Here is a 17,020-nt window from a genome sequence, read left to right as displayed (position 1 = left end):
CGCGAGCTGCACTGGTTGCCGGTAGCCTTCCGGGTGCGCTTCAAGGTGTTGGTCATCATCTTCAAAGCGCTCCATGGCATCGGACCTGGATATCTCCGAGACCGCCTTCTGCCGCAGATTACCTCCCATCGGCCGGTACGCTCCCACAGAGTGGGTCTCCTCAGGGTGCCGTCAGCTAGACAGTGCCGGCTGGCGACCTGCAGGGGGAGGGCCTTCTCGGTGGGAGCTCCCACCCTCTGGAACGAACTACCCCCAGAGATCCGGGTGATCCCGGATCTCCCCTCCTTCCGCCGCGCCCTGAAGACATGGCTCTTCCAACAAGCGGGATTGGCCTAGGGGAATTTTTAGTGAGGTTTTAAGAGAAATTTTAATTATATAGGCCATAGTAAATATTTCTTTTTAATTAGGTTTTAAATTGGGTATTTATTGTTGTATCTGTTTTATAAGGCTGTCAGCCGCCCTGAGTCCGTAAGGAGAAGGGCGGGATAAAAATTGAATAAATAAATAAATAAATAAATATTGCTATAGTTTGAAGGGACTTTTAAATGCAGTAGAGGAATGGTAGTGTTACAGCCAGGAAACTCCCCCTCCTAGCAAGAACTCAGATGTTTTCACAGAAATGAATATATCACGTACTAAACCTGTAGGTAGGTAGGGAATGCTAGAAATGTATCTGATTTCCATTTGGGGTCTAATTTGATTTCCATTTTGGATCTAATGGGAATGAAGGGGATTTTGTTGCTCCGGGACTGAAGTCACTTAGGATCAGATGATCACATGATTAAATGAGATTTCTTGGCACTTTCTAACTGATTATCTGGAGAGAACATGAATTTGTTTGTGGTGTTCTGTGCATGTTTTCAGCATTTCAAAGTGATTAGAAGTCAAGGTAGGTTGCTTCAAATGGTTTGGTGACAAAATGGAGAATGGATGCCTTTGGAACTCCTACAGTGAGGAGTGTAGGTGTAAGAATTATTATAACACTGAATGGAGAAATGCACTGATCTGGGTGGAAATGTCTGATCTCCAGAATCTCTTTTTTAATTGGGCCCAGGTCTGCCTGGATGACTCCTTCTCTCCAGTTGTGCTGCAGACAAACCTCTCAGTTCGGGAACAACCAGATGTCTCTGACAGGAATCTGCGACCTGTCCTTCATCCTGAGGCAAAAACCTCCATGGACATTGAGGTATTTTTTTTGTACTCTGTCTTTTATTTATTTATTTATTATTTATTTATTTATTAATTATATTTTTACCCCGCCCTTCTCCCTGCGGACTCAGGGCGGCTTACAGCCTTTTAAAAACAAATACATAAATACAAAAAATACTAAAGTTAAAATGTTAATTAAGATGAAATATTATTAGGCCTTTGTTATTTTAAAAATTATTATAAAAACCCAGCTAAAAAATAACCCTTAGGCCAGTCCTGCCAACTTAAATAACNCCATAGGGTGGGAGCTCCAACCGAGAAGGCCCTCCCCCTGGGGGTCGCCAGCCGGCACTGTCTGGCTGACGGCACCCTGAGGAGACCCACTCTGTGGGAGCGTATCGGCCGATGAGAGGTAATCTGAGGCAGAAGGCGGTCTCGGAGATAGCCAGGTCCGGTGCCATGGAGCGCTTTGAAGATGATAATCAACACCTTGAAGCACACCCGGAAAGCCACCGGCAGCCAGTGCAGCTCGCGCAGCAACGGCGTTACATGGGAGCGACGAGTCCCTCCCAACACCGCCCGCACGGCTGCATTTTGGACTAACTGGAGCCTCCGAGTGCTCCTCAAAGGGAGCCCCATGTAGAGAGCATTGCAGTAGTCCAGGCGGGAGGTGACAAGAGCATGGGTGACTGTGCGCAAGGCGTCCCGGTCCAGAAAAGGCCGCAACTGGTAAATCAGGCGTACCTGGTAAAACGCCCCCCTGGCCACTGCCGTCAACTGGTCTTCCAGTGTCAGCCGTGGATCCAGGAGGACACCCAAATTGCACACCCTCTCCGAGGGAGCCAAAGTTTCGCCCCCTATAGTCAGCGACGGAGTCAACTGACTATGCCGAGGCGCCGGCAGCCACAGCCACTCGGTCTTGGAAGGGTTGAGCCTGAGTCTGTTTCTCCCCATCCAGACCCTTACGGCCTCCAGGCACCGGGCCATCACGTCAAGGGCATAGTCAGCTGATTCCATCGCTGACTATAGGGGGCGAAACATTGGCTCCCTCAGATCGGGTACGCAACTTGGGTGTCCTCCTGGATTCACGGCTGACACTGGATGATCAGTTGGTGGCCGTGACCAGGGGGGCGTTTTATCAGGTTCGCCTGATTCACCAGTTGCGACCTTTTCTGGACCGGGACGCCCTACGCACGGTCACTCACGCCCTTGTCACCTCCCGCCTGGACTACTGTAATGCTCTCTACATGGGGCTCCCCTTGAGGAACACCCAGAGGCTCCAGCTGGTCCAAAATGCGGCCGCGCGGGCGGTGTTGGAGGGGACTCGACGCTCCCACGTGACACCGCTGCTGCACGAGCTGCATTGGCTGCCTGTGGCCTTCCGGGTGCGCTTCAAGGTGTTGATTATCATCTTTAAAGCGCTCCATGGCATCGGACCCGGATACCTTCGAGACCGCCTCCTGCCGCAGATTACCTCCCATCGACCTGTACGCTCCCACAGAGTGGGTCTCCTCAGGGTGCCGTCGGCCAGACAGTGCCGGCTGGCGACCCCANTCTCCGGGTCCATCAGGCGCCTGGGACGGAACCATCTATGCGGTTCCGTCTCCCTGCGGCGGGGGGGAGCGGTCCGGAAGTCCATCCTAAGGAGTGAATGATCTGACCATGACAGGGGCTCTATAACCACCTCCCCCATTTCCAGATCATTCTGCCACTGGCCAGAGACAAAAATTAGATCTAGTGTATGTCCTCCCATTTTAGTTCTTTATCTGGAACTAACATCTCCTCTGTCATGAGCCAGTCCTGAGCATTTCCGACTTTGTGCCAGTCCACTACGTCTCATTTGAATCCACCTTTCCTCTCAGGAGCTGCATTGAGATGGTAGCCTGGAGGGGAGAAAATGGCTGCCCGACATCTCAATGCAAGGGTCCACTCATTGTCTTACCCACTATTCTTATTTCATGCCATTTTCAGTTCCTGAAGCAAATTTGAAGGCATGTTTATAAGCAAATCTGTTCAAAAGAGGGTTCTTTCCATCACCCACAAAAGCTAGGTTTCTTATAAACACAAGGCTTGGGTACAGATAGTCCTTGACTTACGACCACAATTGAGCCCAAAATTTCTGTTGCTAAGCAAGACAGTTGTTAAGTGAGTTTCGCCCCAGTTTCTTGCCACAGTTGTTAAATGAATCACTGCAATTGTTAAATTGGTATCACGGTTGTTAAGTTAATCTGACTTCCCCATTCACTTTGCTTGTCAGAAGGTCACAAAAGGTGATCACGTGACCCTGGGACACTGCAACCGTCATAACTTTGATCCAGTTGCGAAGCATCCAAATTTTGATTATGTGAGCATGAGGATGCTGCAATATCATAAGTGTGAAAAACAGTCGTAACACACTTTTTTCAGTGCCATTGTAACTTTGAATGGTCATTAAATGAATAGTTGTAAGTCGAGGACCACTTGTGTTGCCAAGCCCCACACAGATGGCAAAACTGAGGAAGCAAGAACTACAGATATCAGCAAGCAATTTTGAATGGGGTCTCGGATAAATACGGAATCTTGGAAAGTGCCGTAGGATGTCCCCAGCCTCATTTATTAAGTTCACTAATGTGGAATCTCTAAAATGCTTTCGATTAAATCTCCCTCCACCTGAGCTGAGTTATCAACTATAAAATAATCTGTCAGCTGACTTACTGCTTGCTTTATCCCCAAACTCTCACAGGCTTGCATGTTAGTTATGAAGGGATTTCACAAGTGTGAAAGGTTCTGGAATGTTGTAACCTGGCTAAATTGAAACAGGTCACTGGCTTTGACTGTGTGATCAAATGGATTCTTCTTGTGTCCATAAAAGCAGTGTGTCTCAATCTTGACAACTTTTAAGATGGATGGACTTCAACTCCAGAGTTCCCCAGTCAGTTGAAGTTCACCCATCTTAAAGTTGCCACGTTTGAGAGACACTGACATAGAGGATAACTATCATTCAGATTTCATAATGAGAAGACAGGAAAATGCTATCCTCCTAAAGAAATAAAACTAAACAACCCTGCGACCCATTGGGTCATCCTTTGAGAGAAAGGTGATGTGCCCAGAACGAACATTAAATTATAAGCTGACCATATGTTTTTACCCCCATGGTGGAGGGATCAATTAAAAAGAGTAAACATCATAAATAGAAAAATATTTGTAGGAGGAAACAAACTTCATAATAAGTTAACTAATATTAACTTACTTAAAATAAACAGGAAGACCACAGTTGGGCAAAAAAGCAGTGGGAGCAGGAGCAACCTCTGACTCCTGCCAGCTTCCCCATTTACTTTGCTTGGGGAGTGGTAGAGAGAGTCAGGAATCACAATTGGGAGACCACAGGGACGCTGCAACAGCCACAAGTATGCAATTCAAACTGGTTTGAACATTGTGGAAATTGCAGTTCTGCAGAAGTAACGTGTCCTGGATTTTTGTGCATTCTTTAAGTTAGCAAGTTTTAGGTACTCAGTTCAAAAATTGTGGCAGTATAATGTCTCATTTGGGTTAACTGGAGGGTACAAGCAGACAAACATAATGAAAGCTTTAGTATATAGATGCTTGAGGAACTCATAATACATGTTATCCTGTGTTAGATATATGATTCTACCCATCTGTACATCAATTTATGCCTTTGTCTCCTTCTATATGGGCCCTCCTTAAGAAAGCTCACTCTATCAATTAGCCCATGTTGCTCACCTCATTGCTGTTTCTCTTATTCTATCAGGTTCCCTTCCAGAAAGACTGTGGTGAGGATGGAATTTGTGTTCCTGATCTTTCCGTATCTTTTAACTTCTCAGGGTGAATAATGTGTGGTGTCCATGGTTTTTTAATTCTGTCCTTCGCTGGTGCAAACTTGGATCCCATGGAAAGACATTATGTGGTGCAAGAGCCAAGAGATACACAATCAGAATAGAACTGGAAGGGATCTTGGAGATCTTCTAGTCCAACCCCCTGCTCAAGCAGGAGACCCTATACCTTATACACCTCAGCCATCCACTTGGAAGTGCTACCTCTGATTGGTAGGAAGCTGTGCACAAGCTGAGAGACAGACCCAAGATTATTGTGAAATCATACATAAAATACCAGAGCCTGTGAATGTTGTTTCTTCCACAATCCCCTTTATATAATGGGTCTGAGATGCATCGTTTGGATTGTGTCCTGTATCTGTTTCTATCAGTTCTCTTGTGCTGGAGACGGGCAGTTTAGTGGTTTGCAATAAAGGTCAGCCCATCAAATGCCCATTTTAATTGCTTTTGTGCTCTGCTAACATTGGCCATTGGATAGAAGGGGTTACATTCATTTCCTTGTAATTCATGTAGTGGATTTAGTGACAGTTTCTATATTATGGATGTTGGGAAGTGGAGAAAGTCACCAGTGGTCCTTGGCACTGAGGAAATATTTTCCATTGTTGTATTTCAGATCTAAAGGACTGAAGCTGAGCCCAAATTTCATACTGAACCTAACACTGAAACTAGAAAATCTGGGAGAATTGGCATATGAGCTGGCTATTTCCTTTTACTAATCTTCTGTTTTGTCCTTCCAGGGAGCTTCAGTTCTTCAAGTGAGTTTGATGAATTTGGGGGGGGGGGTATAGTGGGGAGGAAAAGAATGGGGGGATTAAGGTGGCAATGCTGGACATTTGTAGATCAGAATTCAGGTGTCACCAGTAGGGTCACCTGGCAGCTATGATCTTGCAGAGTTGGTTGATCTAGAAAAAGATCAGCCACTGTACAGTCAGCATAGAAGATCAGCTAGCAGGAGAAAATATACAGCTGCTGTATATAAACAGGGAGAAAACCCCACACTTGCCAGTGCTGATGACATTACCTAGCTGGGTAATGAAATGTCTGCCACCAAACAACCAAGCTCAGAGAGCACCAAGGACTCCATGATCTAGAAAAAGCCAAGCAGCCTCAAACCAGCTTAAAACGTACATAGATGGGAGAATATTAGGAAACCCCAGGGATCTGATTCAGACAGAAATCTAGAAAAATTCCCCTCCGAAGATGACAATGGCAAGCTCCCCACATAGCAGTCTATTGCCACTCCCTTGCAAAGCAATCTGAAGCTAATAGAAGTCTAAGCAACCAATCTATGCAGCTATATATTAATTTCCCCTTAATTATCGGGAAAAACAAATAACAAATAACAGGGATTGGATTAGCTGGATCTAATGAGAGTTAACAGAATAACAGAATTGGAAGGGACTTGGAGGTCTTCTAGTCCAGAGGTCATCAATCTTTCTCGGTTGGCAAACCCGGAGGGAAAGGCTGGGCGAAGCATTTTAAACGCATGCGTGTGTGCCCGTGTGCACGGGGCCGTGATGCAAACAGGGCGGGGCTAGCGCCCGCCTGATACTAGCCCTGCCCCATTCTTGTGCAGCGCAATGCCCTGTTTCCACCCCCACAGCACGGTGGCACCTGTTTTGGCGCCCCACAGTGCAGCAGCGTCCCGTTTTTGCACCCCACGGCGTGACGGCATCCTGTTTTCATGGGCCAAGGCACAACGGTAGTTGGTTTTTGCATCCCGTGGCGCAGCGGTGTCCCGTTTTCATGCCCCGCAGTGCAGTGGCATCCCGTTTTTATGCCCTGAGGCATGGTGGCGTCCCATTTTTGCGCCCCAAAGCACGGTGGTGATCTGTTTTCATGCCTCAAGGTGTGGCAGTGGCCCGTTTTCATGCCCCACGGTTGCAGCACTAGCATGAGTGTGTGTGTGCGCGTGCACACGTACGTGCACTGGCCAGCCTGTCCCATGGCCCGGTGGCCAGTAGGCCACGGCCCACTACCCCTGTTCTAGTCCAACCCCCTACTCAAGCAGGAAACCATATACCATTTCAGACAAATGGTTGTCCAATCTCTTTTTAAAAACCACCAGTGTGGAGCACCCACAACTTCAAGTTGCTTTCACTGTCAGGAAATTTCTCCTCAGTTCTAGGTTGCTTCTCTCCTTGATTAGTTTCCCTCCATGGCTTCTTGTCCTGCCTTGAGGTGCTTTGGAGAAAGGGTTGACCCCCTCTTCTTTGTGGCAGCCCCTGAGATATTGGAACACTGCTATCATGACACCCCTAGTCCTTCTCTTCATTAGACTAGACATACCCAATTCCAGCAACTGTTTCTTATATGTTTTAGTTCCATAGCTTGGAACTATTCCCGAAGAAGGCCTTTGCTTGCATTCCCATTAAATGTACTTTGACAAAGGTATACTTGAGACTAAGCATCTACTGAAATTCTGGATGCCTGGGCAGGCTTGCAAAAGACAGCTAGCCTGGTTCTTGCATATCACTTTCCTTTATATTCTCTGGGCATGATCTGATTTTTTTTTTTTAAATCTCTCTCTGCTTCAAATCGAATTGGCCCCTGTTCCTGGCTTGTCGGATGCACAGATCCCAAGGAAATGACACCGTACGCCATAGCTCCTGCCGTTTCAGGCTGCCTGCTCTCAAGGGAGGCACTCGGGTAAGAAATGGGAAATGAAGTCAAGCACAGAAGCAAAGGTCAGCCATGAGAACAAAAGTAGGTGAACGCAAAATGTGAAAAATAAAATGTTCCTGTGCAGGATGCCAATGTAAGCGAGGCTAGCTGTGTGTCCTGGTTCTGCATAATTACTGTACAGAGAAGAAAGAGAAATCAGCATTCTCTTGTTTTCAAAGAAAACCTTTCTACTCTGCACATTTATAAATGTAATCAGGATCTGATGCAACCTTAAAAACCAGCAGGAGAAAAGCAGAAAAGGGATTGAGAGACAGGGCACAAATTACAATTTTCATTTATTTATTAAATTTGTATGCCATCCATCTCACTGTCCAAAGTGGAATATAAATTTAGTAAATATATAAATAAGCAAGTTCCATTCCTCGTTTCTCCCAATGATTGGTGGAAACAGAATCAACACCATAACCAAAACAGGCAAATTCGTAACATTTCTGCAAGCTAGGCTCTTCGAGTTCCCACCAACAATATAGGGTGATGAGGTTTTGGAGGCAATGGGAACCGGCATCCCAAAATACAGGTAGTCCTTGAGTTACAACCATTTAGTGACTGTTTGAAGTTACAACGGCACTGAAAAAAGTGAATTAGGACCATTTGTTACATCTATGACCATTGCAGTATCTCCATGGTCACATGATCAAAATTCAGATACTTGGCAACTGACTCAGTTGCAATGTTCTGGGATCTTGTGATCCCTTTTTGTAACCTGAAAAGCAAAGTCAACGGAAAAACCAGATTCATTTAACACCTGTATTACTAACTTAACAACTGCAGTGATTTACTTAACAATTGTGGCAAGAATAAAATGGGGGCAAAACTCACTTAACAACTGTCTGACTTAGCAACAGAAATTTTGGGCTCAATTGTGGTCGTAAGTCGAGGACTACCTGTATTTGGGAGGTGCTGCAGTTAGGGGGGGGAAGCTGTTTTAGCTGAAGTAAGGGCTGACAAAAGAACGTGGGGTTGAACAGGAAGAGACGTTCTTATAGGCTCTGTCCTCTCTGATGTTCCCTCTTGAAGGCCTTCCTCCGGGTTTCCTTCCGCTCCTCCAAAGGCGATACCTGGCCTGACAAATTTGTTTACTTCACCATCCATGCACAAAGGTAAGGAACCTCACAGATTGTCTGCCTCTCTCTGCAGTTTCTGAATTGCTTTTCCTAACTGCCTTCTCCTTTTTGGTCTCTTCCAGTCAGAATGAGAGCAACATGCAAGAGAACAATGAGGCTACCGGCCGGCTACCTGTTTTGCATCCCGTCAACGTCATAGTGAAAGAGTAATTCTGTCCCCTTTTTTGTGATTTCCTACCCCGAGAGCCCATTTCCCAGGAATAATCTTCGTTTGTGGTGAAAATGTTGAAGTAGGAGCTGGAAAACTGGGATTCTAGCCCATTCTCAGCCACAGAAGCTCCCTGGTTGACTTTCGCCTAGTTCAGGGGTAGGCAACCTTGGCTCTTTTATGACTCGTGGACTTCAACTCCCAGAATTCCTGGCCTAGTTTGTCCTTCCCAGCTCAAGAACCAGGGTGGTGCTGGGCTATCAGCAGGGACTTCATATTATAGACAACCTTAGTGTGGCTTTGGCCCAGTCATGCTCTCTCAGCTCAGCCTACTTTACAGGGCTGTTGTTGAAGGAAGAAGTAGGACTTCCCCTTTTACGATCCAAATGAAGGCCTCTCCTTTCCCCTCTAGGCTTCAGTCCACTGCATATCTCAACTTCTCTACTGAGGACCCAGGGAAGAAAATACTTACGCATAGCTATGAGGTAATGGACTTGGTTTTTTTCCTGTTGGTTAATAACTAACTAAATCCATATCTTTTCCATCCATCTGCTCTGGTCTTAAGCAGACCAGCTGAAAGTCCAACCTGCTCATGAAGTTTGAGGGACTTGGATGACAAAGGAGGCCTTCTTTGTGGTAGCTCCATATTATGGAATAGGCTTCAAACAAGCAGTGCCCTCACATTCCAGAAGAGTGTTAAAACTTCCTATTTTAGTGCATTTAGCTCCATTTGATTGTGGGCATCCATCTGTATAGGTCGAAGTAGTCCTTGACTTATGACAATTGGTTTAGCGACCACTGAAGTTACGACCGATCCAAAAAAGGAGAACTTAAGATCTGGATCCGAAGTTCTGATGGTCAGCCACCTCCCAGGTCATGTGACCTCAATTCAGGTGTTCAGCAACACAGCTGCATTCAGGTGTTCAGCAACACAGCTGGTGGTTTGCTGTGTCCTGCGGTGACATGGCCACATTTTACAATGGTTTTGCCAAAACCTGGCATTTTTTTCTGGTTTTTGGCAAACCCGCGCCATAGCGAGCAATGGATTTGCTTAACAACTGTAGCAATCCCTTTATCATGGCATTCATTTTACAACCACTATGTTTGCTTAATGACTGCTGCAAAAAAAAAGGTTGAAAAATCAGGTAAATTATGTGACTGACCTCTTTTATGAACCATTATGAATTACAATCATAATACAGGAAGTCCTCAACTTACGACCACAATTGAACCCAAAATTCATGTTAAGTGAGACATTTGTCAAGAGTTTTGCCCCATTTTTACCACTTTTTTGCCACAGTTCTTAAGTGAATCACTGCAGTTGTTAAATTAGTAACACAGTTGTTAAGTGAATCTGGTTTCCCCATTGACTTTGCTTGTCAGAAGGTTGCAAAAGGCGATCATAGGGACATTACAACCGTCATAAATGTGAGTCAATTTTCCAGCATCCAAATTTAAATCACTTGACCATGGGGATGCTACAACGGTCGTAAGTGTGAAAAATAGTCATAAGTCACTTTTTTCAGTGTCGTTGTAACTTCAAATGGTCACTAAACGAACTGTTGTAAGTTGAGGAGTATCTATAGGCAGTTTCCATTATGGTCATAACTCGAGTATTACCTGAATCTATTTCCATATTTTTATATTGTTTTGTGATCTTATTTTCCACCATGTTTCTACTTTATTGTTCATCACCCAGAATTATGTGATTAGAGTGACTCACAAATAAAGTTTAAACAAAGGCATAAATAAATCTGCCTTTACTCCTTTACTCAACCTGTCCACCATTCCAGCTATCCATCTTTCTTTGCATACATACCTACAGTAAACAGTCTCTCTATGGGTCTTTATGAGAGAGAAGTCTCTCTCTATTTTTTTTGGTAGACAGAGAATTTCTCTCTGTGGGAAAAAAGGTGATTGAAAAAAACCTGGGGGGAAAAAAATAAAGAGATCACCCAAGTGTATTGAAACCTACCGGGAGTAACAGAGCAATCTGCTCACTCTACTATTTTCAGTTGCAAATGGTTTGGTCCCAGCACTTGACATGTTCATTCTGCCAACATCTACTTCCATACCTGATTCCATGTCTTCCCAATTTATTCAATTTCCCTTTTTTTCTTCTGGCAGGTGAGGAATTTGGACTCAAACTCCATTGCAGTCAATGTGACTTTTGAGCTGCCTTTGATGACAAAACAGGTTCTTTTGGAATATAACGCCATCCTACAGCGATGTGGTAAGAAGAAGATTGCTGGTTGATCAGAGGGCCTGCAAGAGAGAACATCTGGATAATATTTGTCAGGAGGAAGACTAGAAACCTGGAGGAAAGATTTAGTATTGGAAGGGTACAGATAGTCCTCGAATTTTGAATGGTCACTAAACAAATGGCTGCTAGTGACCGTTCAAAATTACAATGGCCCTGAAAAAAGTGAATTACAACCAGTCCTCACACTTGCAGCATTGCAGCATCCTCACAGTCAGGTGATTAAAATTCACCCCCCCCTTGGCAATTGATAGTTACTTAGGGTGTTTGCAGCATCCTGGGTCACGTGATCACCATTTGCAACCTTCCCAGCTGGCTTCTGACAAGCAAAGTCAATAGGGGAAGTTAGTAACAGGGTTGTTAAGTGAATCTGGCTCCCACATTGACTTTGCTTGTCAGAAGGTCACAAAACCTGATCACATCACCCTGGGACACTGCGACCGTCATAAATATGAGCCAGTTGACAATCGTCTGAATTTTGATCACTTGACCGTGGGGGTGCTGCAATGGTCGTAAGGACTACCTGTATCCAGAAAGAATTGTGATGAATGTCATAAGTTAGGGTTATTGTCAAAAAGATAATGGGCTTATATATACATTTTTGGAAATAACAAACTGTAGCACACATTTATTAGTTAAATCAATTAAGGCAGAGTCTGTCTTTTGAACCCGTTTTTCCCAGCATGCAAGAAAGAAGGGCTAATCATAGAGCTATTTATTGTTTTTCCAGATAAGATTGACCTTGAAATGTCCATTAACTTGTTCACATTAATGTTTTGGGATACTCCTGTTTCTTTCATAGCATCACTTGGTACATTTTCTTGTAAGTTCCACTTGTGCAAAATTACTTTTCTTTTTTTCCCTAGAAAAATCACTTCTCCTGCACACCGTTGTTTATGCTCAGAACAGGAATCAACAGGAAGAATGTCACAAAACCCATCAAGGTAAAAATTGGGTACAGGTAGTCCTTGACTTACGACAACAGTTGGCACCAGAATTTCCATGGCAAAACAAGGTGGTTTTTTAAGCAAGTCAGGTCCAATTCTGCGACCTTTTTTGCCATGGTTGTTAAGTGAATTGCTGCAGTTGTGAAGTTCTTAAGTGAATCCGGCTTCCCTCATTGACTTTGCTTGTTGGAAGCCAGCTGGTAAGGTTGCAAATGTCAACCAAATGATCCCAGGACGTCTCAACCATTATAAATATATGTTGGTTGCCAGGCAGCCAAATTTTGATCATATGTCTGTAGGCATGCTGCAACTGTCATAAGTGGGAGGACTCATTGTAAGTCACCTTTTTCAGTGCTGCATTAACTTTGAACGGTTTCTAAACGAATGGTTGTAAGTCAAGGATTGCACCTTCCTTTGGGTTGATACCTTTTTATGAGAAGAAATTCCTCAACTGAACCTGAGAGGTATTTTTGTCTGAGATGGTGACAGCAAGCAGCAACACCAATGCTCACAAATGAAGGCGAATATATACGTGTCCCAGGATAATGTCTCAGGATGCAATCTGGGTCAGTCACCAGAACTAGAGGTTCAATTTTCCAAGCGTTCAGACTCGTGCTGGAGCCCATCCTCAGGGAACTTCTCTCTCATCAGAATGTGCGCTATGGGCTATTCTATGCATAGTATTTATGTGGTGCCTGGTTGTGTGTATGCAATGAACAAAGACATACAATCAATTTCACAGCTATTAAGATTGTTGGCTGAGCAGGGACAAAAATAGCCAGGGAAATTATTGAAGCCTGGGAAACGGGTCCCTCATCAGTCAACAGGAGTGTTGATTTACCACCAGCTTATCAGGTCCTTAGGAACCAAAGCATCAGGCACCACATAAATACTACGTGTAGAATAGCGCAAAGCACACATTCTGATAGAAGTTCCCTGAGGAAGGCCTCCATCACAAGTCTCAAAGCTCAGAAGACTAAACCTCTGGTCCGGTGACTGACCCAGATTGGACCCTGCAATACGAATTCAGGGGGCTGTTGCTTGCCCCAAAGTTTACTGCTTTATCAACAGTCTTGCTAAGGGAGAATGGATCAGATTCAATTTTTCTGGAGATTTTTACAGAGAAGACAAATCTCTCAAAGTAAGTGGTACCTCTGTCAGATAATAGGACTATTACATTGTTCTGTTTGTAAGGTATATTTCTACTAAATACCTTGGGCAAAGAAAGCATTGTAAAGAATTTCCTATTCATTCTTGATTCCTATAAGGGAAACACTTATGACAGCTGCCTTAGATGTTTGATTTGAGATTCACGTGTGGAAAATAAGAAAAATGAACTCTCTTTTTTAGTCAATTGATTGGTGAGCTAAGCAAAAGGGAATGAAGAAAGAAATTTTAAAATATAAAATCATAGGCTGGAAGGGACCTTGGAGGTCTTCTAGTCCAACCTGGTTATTAGATTGGTTATTAGGAAATAACGGAGGGGCGGGGAGGCTTCCAGGGAAAGATTGCCCAAACCTAAGCCAGACGCTCTAAACATGCTCAGGAGTGCCCCTGTCTCACCTCCAAGACCAAATTATATTGACCTCTTTCATTGATCTTTCACTGACCAAATTATATTGATCTCTTTCATTTGCTTATCACTTCTAAAGCTGGAGTCCGAAATATTCCACTTTGGCAGCGAGGCGTCCATGAGGGTGGATGAGACCAGATTTTTCCTGAACGAACAAGAGGGTTTTCATTTCAGCCAGGTAATTCAGCCAGCATTGGTTGACTAAAGAGTTAATGGTTGAGCAGTGGAAATGCAAGGAAGGAGTCATAGAATCAGAAGGATGGAAGAGACCTGGGAGGACTGTCCAATCTTTTCTTGAAGACCTCCAGCAATGGTGCACTCCAAGAAGCAAGCTGTTCCATTGATTAATTATTCTTACTGTCAGGAAGTTTCTCCGTATTTCCAGATTGGATCTCTCTTTGATGAGCTTCCACCCATTGCTTCTGCCCTGCCCTCAGGTTCTTTGGAGAGCTCTCTTAGTTAGTACATGCTGCAAATGAGTCATGGAATCTGATAGCATCTTCAAGACTAACCAACTTTCTTAGGGCAAAACCTTTCCTAAACATCAGATGCACAGAAAGGATTTGTTCTTATAGACTTGAAACACAGGGAATGCACGAGAAGGGAGAGCAACGGGGAAGAACCAGGTGGGAAGCTAATGGATATGGCTTCCCACCATCGTATCTGCTCTGTCGTGATGAGTGGATCTTTATCAAAAGGAAGTGAAATGCCTGCTAGTAAAAAACATGCATCTGCCATCTTTGTAATGTGGAAGTGAGCGTTGGGTTTGTCAGGAGAAATGCAATAATAAGCTGAACTTGGGAGAATGAAGAAAGAGAGTCAAGAATGAGTGGGAACTGAATGAAGGTGGACTGAATGCAACACAAGTGACTGGTACAAAAGTATGTTGAGATAGTTCTGTCCTGGAGAGAGAATGAATGGTGAATAGCATCGTGCAAACTCAATTCATCCATTTTTCATTTTCTTACCTCATATCTTTTATTTGCCTACCAACAGAAGAGAATATTTGTAGATCAGGTTTGAACTGTGAAGTCCTTGGCTGTTTTCTTCTTGAATGTTTCATTACTGAACTAGGTAATATTAACATTGCTAGAAGAATCCAATTCCCTTCTAGCACTGATGATGTTACCTAGATGGGTAATAAAATGTCTACAAGAAAACAACCAAGTTCAGAGAGCACCCAGCAATTCCTTTGCCTGCAGTTCTTCCTCCTTTTTTTGGCACATTGCGTAAGGATGCTTACGCCAAAGGGGAATAACAAAATGAGTGTTCAGCAAAGGCTAATTTCTCCGAGTCTCTTATGCTATCTTTTGGGCAGTTTTGCAGTTGAATCTAGCAAGCAGGCTTCTGGGTAAACGGATTCCTAGAATTGAAACCAGTTGTAGGAACAGACTTCAGTTTCCTATTGCTTTTCTTTTTCAGATCACCATAAAAATTGAGTTAATTTTGCCGTTCAATCCTGTCCCCATCATCATTGGCAGCACCATTGGAGGCATTGTGCTTTTAGCCATTATAGTGGCTGTCTTGTATAAGGTTTGTGCTGGTTGTTTCGGCTGTTTGATGTGGGTCTTGCTAGGATCTGGGCTTATGGGACCTTATTCCCATCTCTCCTTTAAATCAACCTCAGAACCTAGATCTGTTTCAGTGGAGGCTGTCCCTCTATCTCAGGGGTCTTCAAACTTGGCCCTTTTATGACTTGTGGACTTCAACTCCCAGAATTCCTCAGCCAGGCTGGCTGAAGAATTCTGGGAGTTGAAGTCCACAAATCATAAAAGGGCCAAGTTTGAAGATCCCTGCTCTATCTGATTGCAAATTAGGGCAACTATTTTTTTAGCAGGAACTTCAGATAGAAATAAAGTATATACATAGGCTGTGTTCCCCATACATTGTAAGTTACCACAGTATTGTTAACCCCTGAAATATTTTTTGGCAATCCACATACTACATCAGAAAATCTCAGCCCCCTGTAGCTCAGAATATGGTCTGGCTCTGGCAGGAAGAACCAATAAAGTATTTAAGACCTGTCACTTAGTGTCTGTTTGAAATATAACGGGCTCTCCAAAAGCTACTTATGCCCTGAATTTTGAAGTTCTGGTGTCACCCCTTCCACAATCATGTGACTGCTTTTTGGGTGCTCAGCAACTGGCCCACATTTACAGCCATTTGCCGGGCCCTGTGGTCATGTGACCACAATTTACGAGGGCTTAAAACCAACCCATAGTGAACAATGGGTTCACTTAACCACCACCACAAAAAAGGTTGTAATATTGGATCCAGTCATATGGTGACTTGCTTTACGACTGTCACAACTTCCCCCAGGCTCAATTATGGTTGTAAATTGAGGACTACCTGTACAGTCATGTACATTAGCAGAGTGTTTCTCAACCTTGGCAAAGTTAAGATATATAGACTTCAACTCCCAGAATTCCCCAGCCAAATTAACTTCATCTGTCCTATGCGCTTTAATTCTTAAGTTATCTCTGATCTGCTAGATCAGTGGCTGGCTGGGGAATTCTGGGAGTTGAAGCCCACACATCTTAAAATTCCCAAAGTTGAAAAACACTGCATTAGCACATTTAAATTGTATGCCCTGGAACTTTTCAGAACCAAGGAAATCTGTTGGATAAAACAGATGCAACAGATTTTGTTCTGTTCTGTGCATTGGTAAGGCATTGAGACGAGGCAGGAGTCACAACAGTTGCTTCTTTATTTAATCTCCAACAGAACAACATAAAATGGCGCGGATCTCTTTTATACCCCCTTGCAGGGAGTAGCATCAACCAATCAATGCAACATATCTTTCCTGCCTTGCGCATGCACAATAGGCTGGAGACAGCCTGTCTGGCCCGGGCAGCCACGTGGTCTGCCCGGGTCTCTCTGCAGCTTCCTGCACCTGCTGTGTCAATCACAGCCCAGGACATAACACCCCTCCCCTCTTAGCTCCAAAACACATAGAACTTACTATTTTACATTACTACAAATCTAATGCCTTTTCAGTTCTTTTTTTTTATTATTATTAATTTTTTTATTATTTTCAAATATAATAAAATATAAACATGAATTTGATGGATATAAATACAAAACATCAGTACACCAAAAAAAATTTAATTTACGTATGATCCCCGCTGCCCCCTCTCCGCTTCCCCCTCTTTCACCTGCCAAACCTTCCTCCCCCTAAACTCTCAACCACTCCACCTTCCTCCTTTCACTCCCTACTTCCCAACCTCTTTCTCAAGCACCAACCGGAAGCAGTTTGGGGTAACAGCAAGGATCATCCTCATAAATATACTTCCAAAATAATTAA

General features: G+C 44.0%; 1 protein-coding gene across 1 annotated transcript in view; it reads left to right on the top strand.

Annotated features, from left to right (window-relative positions):
• Nucleotides 1-17,020, top strand: part of LOC114923350 (integrin alpha-D-like) — a gene marked incomplete at its 3' end in the record, with an annotated part of 88,392 nt that overhangs the window by 62,999 nt on the left and 8,373 nt on the right. The window contains 12 exon segments of the mRNA XM_029286189.1: nucleotides 1,055-1,186; nucleotides 4,898-4,971; nucleotides 5,593-5,732; nucleotides 7,516-7,628; nucleotides 8,682-8,764; nucleotides 8,851-8,934; nucleotides 9,349-9,421; nucleotides 11,064-11,169; nucleotides 12,063-12,140; nucleotides 13,196-13,284; nucleotides 13,796-13,894; nucleotides 15,139-15,249. Of these exon segments, the coding sequence (XP_029142022.1) occupies nucleotides 1,055-1,186; nucleotides 4,898-4,971; nucleotides 5,593-5,732; nucleotides 7,516-7,628; nucleotides 8,682-8,764; nucleotides 8,851-8,934; nucleotides 9,349-9,421; nucleotides 11,064-11,169; nucleotides 12,063-12,140; nucleotides 13,196-13,284; nucleotides 13,796-13,894; nucleotides 15,139-15,249 (1,182 nt within the window).

Source organism: Protobothrops mucrosquamatus, unplaced genomic scaffold (assembly GCF_001527695.2).
Source record: "Protobothrops mucrosquamatus isolate PMUCROS unplaced genomic scaffold, P.Mucros_1.0 scaffold3063, whole genome shotgun sequence".
NCBI classification, from domain to species: Eukaryota; Metazoa; Chordata; class Lepidosauria; order Squamata; family Viperidae; genus Protobothrops; species Protobothrops mucrosquamatus.
The sequence above is the reverse complement of the archived record's forward strand: the minus strand, read 5'-3'. Positions and strand labels throughout refer to the sequence as shown.